The sequence below is a fragment of the Gekko japonicus genome, unplaced genomic scaffold, assembly GCF_001447785.1.
Source record: "Gekko japonicus isolate JY-2015 unplaced genomic scaffold, Gekko_japonicus_V1.1 scaffold1257, whole genome shotgun sequence".
Taxonomy (NCBI): Eukaryota; Metazoa; Chordata; class Lepidosauria; order Squamata; family Gekkonidae; genus Gekko; species Gekko japonicus.
The window spans coordinates 334546-342402 of record NW_015163640.1 but is presented as its reverse complement, the minus strand read 5'-3'; the positions used below and the strand labels follow the sequence as shown (position 1 = coordinate 342402).

Here is a 7857-nt window from a genome sequence, read left to right as displayed (position 1 = left end):
AATTGGCCATGCGAATGTCCATCATCCCCGGTAGGGCTTCCATCACATCATGCACCGTTCTCATCAGGTCCCTCACCGACTGCTCTAGCTCGTTGAGGCGCTCACCAGTCTCCTCCTCCGGGATTTGTTCCACGGGTCGGTATCCCGGAGGTGGCTTGCTTCCATCACATCATGCACAGTTCTCATCAGGTCCCTCACCGACTGCTCTAGCTCGTTGAGGCGCTCACCAGTCTCCTCCTCCGGGATTTGTTCCACGGGTCGGTATCCCGGAGGTGGCTCATAGTCCCCTTCACTTGGAGGCGCCGATGCTCCCTCTCCAAATGGTTCATACATCCAATCCTCAGTGTCACGGAGGATAGCTCTATACTTCCCGCCATCAGCCGGCTTCTCCGTGTCGGGAAATAGTCCTTTATCGAACAGACTCTCCCGAAGTCCACTGCCACGGCGGGAATAAACCTCCCTGGTGCCCTTGGCATTATACAAGGTCCAATCCTCCTGCATTGGTGTCTGCCGCGGGCCCCATTGCGAAGGGGTCGGAGGCGGCCAAGACAAGTATGCAGGTAGCCGGGGAATCGTTCCCCCCACCGCACCCAACGAAGATGCGGCCGTCGTGGTGATCAACGTTGTGGAGGTCGTTGGGACCGATCCCGCGTCCCCCTCCGTGTTAGGTGTGGTTCCCTCTGTCCCGCTCATGATCTCGCCAGACTCGGGACGACAGGAACGATGAGAGTTCTAACAATATGTTGGGATCCCAAGCATCGAGAATAAATCCACGTTTTAAACAGCAAGATTTTATTTCAAAGCATTGGAAAGATACTCAAACACGTTCTTTGTTAGAACTGACTACAAACGGTTAGGGCAAGCATAATAAAGGGATTTGAAACAGGTACCGAACCAATGGGTCACTTTCCCGCTGGCGGGTGAACGAAAACGGTTTCGCGCTCATTCCCTGAGAACCAGGCTATCTCCAGACATAACACAGGTGCAGTTCCCAGGCTCTAAAAGCAACAAGCTGGCAGTGAAGCGAACTCCCCCAATACATCCTCCAGTTGTTTGGCTTAGGCATTACAGCAGAATAAAATACTGGCGAACAGGCGGGGGGGGGGGGAGCAACTGTACAAAGATACAAGTAACACAGAACACCATGGCAGCTTGCTGACAGTAACTCTGTTTAGGATTGCATTTTAAGTAAGCCTTATTCAACATAGTGGGACTTACTTCTGAGGAGACGTGCATAGGATTGTGCTACATATCTTTTGAAGAAACAGTGGTGTAATGCAAATACATCTAGTTAGCACTGTCACATACCAAGGAACAAATGTGTTCAACTTTCACTATATACCTCATTTTTTAAAAACAAAGGAAACAAAATGTAAGGAGGTATGAAACGATTTCTTAGGTTTTAAGGCATCTAGTATTTGTTTTGCTTATGTGTGTGAAATGTTATGTAAACAGTAAAGGTTTCCCTTGCTTGAAAGCCAGTCGAATCCAACCCTAGGGGAAGGTGCTCATCTCCATTCCCAAGCCCAAGAGCCAGCACTGTCTGAAGACGTTTCCCTGGTCATGTGGCCAGCATGACTAAATGTTGAGGCGCACAGAATGCTGCTAATTTCCCACTGAAGTGGTACCTATTTATCTACTTGCAGTTTCTTGCTTTCGAACTACTAGGCTGGCAGGAGCTGGGGCCAGAAATGGGAGCTCACTCCGTCAGGCGGCACTAGGGTCTTGAACTGCCGAACTACAGAACTTCCGGTCTGCAGCTCAGTATCCTAACCTCTGAGCTGCTGCAGCCCCTTATGTAAACAGTCGGAATGTGCAACTGTTCTCTATTTTTATATTGGTTTATATTCTAACCAAGACTTTTGATGCTTTAGTTTGGTAGATTTGTCTGAATTGTGAACAGTTGTTACACATTAGTTAGTATGTCATTATACACAATGTATAATGTGATTTACCATTGCACAAACAATACTGGAAAAGTGTACATTTTATGTGGAAAATTAGGTGCGAGGAATCAAAATGTGGCACAAAATTAAAGATTTGAGTTCTATGCAAGGGAGAATTGAATTCAAAATGGTCAAAGCAACAGAGATTAAAAACTCAAAATAATCTGTAACAAAATTATGGGAATCAAGATGTATAAATTGTGGATTCAACGTGCAGAATGCCCTTGTATTTATACAGAATCAAACATTGGTCTGTCTTTCTTAGTAATGGTTTTATATTGCTGGCTAATCGCTGTTACAATAAAATTCATTCATTCTTAGTAATGTCTACTCTGACTGGCAGAAATTCTTTTAAATTGAAGATTAAACTGTAAACCTTCTGTCCTGAATCTGCTTTATACCAAGTAGGACTGTTAGGGACTCTGGCATACCTAAGGGACCGCCTTTCCCCACATGTTCCCCAGAGAGCACTGCGTTCAGGGTCCCAAAATAGACTGGCCCTCCCAGGCCCCAAAGACACCAGGCGAGCTATAACCAGGGCCAGGGCCTTCTCAGTGGCGGCTCTGTACTGCTGGAATGAGCTCCCAGAAGCGATCAGGGCCTTGTGAGACCTTTTACAGTTCTGCAGGGCCTGCAAGACAGAGCTGTTCCACCAGGCTTTCAATCAAGGAGCGGCATCAAACATCTGAGAGGAGTGATCCTGTGCCCTGGCATTACCATCCACAGCCTGTGCCCACCACACAAATAAGCTGAATGTTGAGCTGGTTGAGAAGAAGGAGGAGGAGATTGGATTTATACCCCGCCCTTCACTCGGAGTCTCAGAGCGGTTTACAAACTCCTTTCCCTTCCCCTCCCCACAACAGACACCCTGTGAGGTGGGTGGGGCTGAGAGAGCTCTGAGAGAAACTGCTCTTTTCAAGAACACCTCTGCCAGAACTATGGCAGCTGCGAGTGGAGGAGTGGGGAATCAACCTGGTTCTCCCAGATTATAGTCCGCGCACTTAACCACTACACCAAGATGAGTGTACTATCACCTAAACGACACTGTTATTAGGTTACTGTTCTAGCACTTTATTAGTTCATTGTTCTAGCACTTTGTGATAATTAGTAATTTGTTTATGAATGGTTTTAATTGTATTTATATATGGATTTTATGTAAGCCGCCACAAACCTGCTTCGGCAGGGAGGGAGGGGTATTAATTGAACGAATGAATGAATTAGTCCATTTTGCTCACTATTGACTGCTCTGATTTTCAGTGATGCTATGGGACCTCAGGCAGAGAGAGGTCTTTCCCAATGTCTAACACCCTAATTGTAGGTCCTGGGGATTTAACTTGGAAATGTCCATGTTCAAGTATGTACTCTACCAGTATATTTGGCAATCTCCAGATGGGGCCTGGAGATCTCTCAGAATTACATCTGATCTCCAGACTACAGAGGTCAGTTCTCCTGGTGGAAATGGCTGCTTTGCAGAGTGGACTCAATGGCATTATAACCTGCTGAAGTCCTTTCCTCCCCAAACCATGCCCTCCCCAGGATCCACCCCTATAATAGCCAGGAATTTCCCAACCTGGAGTTGGCAACTCTACCAGCAGGGGTCATTTCCTGCAGGAGCGCACAGGAGCGGAGCTCCAGCAGTAAAGAGCCCAGGGAGTAGGCACATGCAACAAGCCCCACCCCCTGCTCCCAGCAGCCCTCAGTCAGAGCAAGAAACAGCCACGTAAGTTGCAGAGCTTCCCCCGACCCCCCCCCCCGGTCCAAAACAGTCAACAGTCCAGTGGCACCTTTAAAACCAAGTTTTGTTCAGGTACAAGCTCTCCCTCCTCTGCGGGGACAGATCTGCAAACCCCCCCCCCCCGCAATAGCTATTAATCAAAAACAGTCCAGTGGAGCCTGAGTGGTGGGTGTTGCCTTCTGACACACTTCCGGTGATGTCAGGGGGTGTGGCATATGCAAATATGTTATGCGAATGAGTTATGCTAATGAGCTCCGCCACCTCTTTTTCTACGAAATGACCCCTGTCTACCAGTGAGCCATTACTCCTCTTCCTTGCAGCCCAACAGCCATGTATTGATGCCTACCAGGCTGCTAATCAAATCCTTGTTTGCTGTTTGCCTGTGGGGAAAGAGATTTACAGTAGAGTCTGTGCCCAACAGTTGCCATGCAGTCCTAAGGTCTAGTTATTTGTGTTTTTATTAAATGTGAAAGGGAGGTTGTTAGGAAGCACTCAACAACGTTCTTTTTTGTCTTTTCTGTACTCCTGTAAAATTGCAGTTGCAACACTGGCACTGATTTTTGGGAAGCACCAGCTTCTCTTTTCCTGCTTTTTGGCTCTGACATTGTTGTCCGGCTAATGTATTTTTTCCTTGTGTTGCAGCGAGATCAGAGCAGGCAGCTTATACACTTACTGGGTTGCTGTTGTTTCTGGAAGGGAAGAGAGTGAAGCATCTCCTCCTCTTGCTTATGTCCATGGAAGTAGCTACTGTGGTGATGGGATAATCCAGAAGTAAGTATGCAGGGTTTTAGCTTGACCTTGAAGCACATCTTGGCATCTTTCTTTCCTTTGGAAATAGTCTGATTTTCTGAATATAGTCTGCAATCTATATGTCATTTTCTTTCTCTTCGGGTTTTCCAGCTCTTCTCTGTTCTTGTCCCATTATTATTTGCCCTAATTCTAGTTTGGGACACAAATGGTTTGACTTTCCATGTATACATATAAACCATGGTTTAGAGCTGCTTGTCTGCTTTTCTTTCCATCTGCTTAATATTTCCATCTTTCAAAATGGCAGTCACCAAAAGCAGAGGATCAACAATAGTGTATGGCTTATCAATTTAAACAAGAGCAATTGTTATCCACCTTCATTTTTAAAATTTCTGTCCAGGGATTCCAGTTCTCTGTGTTATGCTCTTGGTTTTATAGATCTGTTTTGTATCATATACAGCTGTAGTTTTCATCCCAAGGGCCAGGATCCTGAGATGGCTTGCAGGCCCCTATACAGTTGCAGTTGGGGGGGGGGGCTGTGTTTTTAATGACCATGCACAGAGAGAAAAAGGACCCCCTGCCTAGCTTTGCATGCAAGCTGAAAGAATAACAAAATGATGAGGTGAGACCATTCAGCAGTGGAGAGGATTCTTCCTTGGTTCTAACCCCTGGTTTATGTGCCGTTAAAATTGAATGTCTAATCTCCCTTTGGATGTGGTTATACTTACTATCAAATATCTGGACCACAAAAAGTAAAACTTATGGAAACTAGCAGGACAAGCAGTAATGGGCTGGCTAGGTAGACTGGAAGCTAGGACAAGTTTATGAGCAGCCTGAATAGTCCTTACTAGTCAAAGCTTGAAAATTAAGCTGGGTTGTCCATGTTTAGTACTTGGATTAGAGACCCCCAAAAAAGACCAGGGTTACTCACCTCTGCCTTGAAAACCTTATGAGGGGTTTCCATAAGTCAGTTGTGACTTGACAGCACTGAATTATAATTACAAGCTTTTGCACAAGCTGCTACCTGTGAACTTTACTTTAGGGTTAGCCAGGGAGACCTAGCTCCATGTACGAATTTACTCAGAGGCAAAACTGAGTTTCCAAGAAGCAGGCCCCTTAATAGCTGCCCCAGTTCTTGGTAGGATAGTTCTATCAGCAGTTTGCTATCCCTATAAGCAGGGCTCTTTTTGTAGAAAAAGCCCAGCAGGGACTCATTAGCATAATAGGCCACACCCAACAGCAGGAACTCATTAGCATATTGGGCCACACCCCTGACAGCACAGCTCTTTAGCACATTAGGCCGCACCCACATGTTACCAGAAGTGTGGTTATCCAGCCACACCCACCTTTTGCTTGTTACTCTGTTTACCTTGTCTGTTGTCAAAACCCAGGGCCTTTTTTGTAGCAGGAACTCCTTTGCATGTTAGGCCACACACCCCAATGTACACAATCCTAATGAGTGTCTGCTGTTGGGTGTGGCCTATTATGCTAATGAGTTCCTGCTGGGCGTGGCCAACTTGGGAGCCAGCCGGAACTCCATTCCTGTGCGTTCCTGCCCAATAGCTGCCCTGACTGTAAGTCTGACAAATTCAGGTGGGTCGCCATGTTGGTCTGAAGAAGCAGAACAAAGTTTGAGTCCAGTTGCACCTTTAAGGGTTGCCAGGTCTGGGTTGGAAAATACCTGGAGACTGGGTGGATCCAGGAAAGGATGGGGTTTGTGGAGGGGAGGGGCCTCAGCATGGTACAATGCCATAGAGTCCACCCTTCAAAGCAGCCGTTTTCTCCAGGGGAGCTGATCTCTGTCAGCTAGAGATCAGTTGTAAAAGCAGGAGATCTCCAGGCCCCACCTGGAGGCTGGCAACCCTAACCTTAAAACCAATAAAGTTTTATTCAAAGTGTAAGCTTTTGTGTGTGAAAAGTACGCAGACTTTGTTAGATCAAGATCAAGAACAAGACAACTTTAGCCGGCTCGCCGGCCGGCTTATATCCCCATGAACCCACCACCCAAAACACACACACACCCACTTCCCAATAGGTCCAAACTATTGGCTGAGAGTCCCACAGGCTCTCAGCCTGGAGCCTAGCCCTCTGATTGGTGCGGGCTAGGATCCGTATCGTCCATTGTCTGTCGGAGCGAAGCTCGACGCTTGCGCTTGACTGAGTGGTGCCCAAGCTGACCATGCAGTCGGATCCTGATACACTACAGTGTGCAAAGCACACTTCTTCAGACAAATTGGAATAAAATCTCCTCAAGGGATACTTACAGGAAAAAAGAGGTTGGAGGCAGCCGTTAGGAGGGGCTACTCAGAGCCAAGATGCATATGCAGAGCTGAAATTGGATCAGGTGGCCAGTAAGATTAATGGATGGCAGCAAATTAGCATGTTAATGCAAGAGTTAACAAAGAGGTGTGAGAATGAAGCTAGAATCCAGCACTAAGTCTGACAGTATTCAAAGGAGCTTTATCCCTAGTAAGTGTGCTGTCCCATGGTGTTTAATTGGAGAAAGTTAAACTTTCCCCTGGTGTCCCTATGGCTTAAAAGTATTTAACTTTGTGGAATGAGGTGGTGGGGATCCATACCAGCAGCAATGAAGATGGGATTGTGCTTTGCCTCTGGTGCCACCTTTTCAGAAGATGATATGGAGAAAGGGTCTTACAATTTCAGTGACTCATAAGAAAGTGGCATTTAATTAAAGCTCATGGAACCGGTGCTGTCCTATTCCCTCTTCCCTGCTCTCCTCCCCACCCCCAATAATTTCTGGGTGTTAATTGCTGACAAGGAAAAGACAGAAAATGTTTCCAGTGTCTTGGTGCTGCCGTTAAGTGAGAAGGCCAAGGAGGCCTTTCTGCTGGGGTGGGTTATATTCCAGCTGCCACACAGGAGGACAGGTTTCCAGGGCAACCTCAAAGCAAAGTTTGCTCTGCAGCCACAAAGGAGTCTGAGTACCTTGGGGGAGGGAGACAGGTTTGAACTCTGAAACTGACGACTAAATGTCGTGGTCCCTCTATCCACTTTCCCCTCCTCATCTGATCTGCTGGGTAAAAAACTCTGGCTTTTTCTCCCCCTTAATTTTGTAAAGGGATCAGTAATGATAAACTGAGGGTTTTTTTAATTACTTGTTCCATAATTAATGTACACCTTGTAGGGTACCTACCTGCTCCAGAGATTGAAAGTTCTTCCCCCTGAGCTACAAGTATATTTTAATAAATAAGGGGGGTGGACAGGTCTCTTCTTTCAAATTTGCATATTAAAAGATAGATAGATAGATAGATAGATAGATAGATAGATAGATAGATAGATAGATAGATAGATAGATAGATAGATAGATATAGATAGATAGATAGATAGATAGATAGATAGATATAGATAGATAGATAGATATAGATAGATATAGATATAGATAGATATTGATATAGATAGATAGATAGA

General features: G+C 45.9%; 1 protein-coding gene across 1 annotated transcript in view; it reads left to right on the top strand.

Moving 5' to 3' along the window:
- PAPPA (pregnancy-associated plasma protein A, pappalysin 1) overlaps positions 1 to 7857 on the top strand; it is a 403905-nt gene that overhangs the window by 167317 nt on the left and 228731 nt on the right. Inside the window, exon 8 of the mRNA XM_015407600.1 lies at positions 4324 to 4452. Within this exon, the coding sequence (XP_015263086.1) occupies positions 4324 to 4452 (129 nt within the window). The remainder of the gene's footprint in view (positions 1 to 4323; positions 4453 to 7857) is intronic.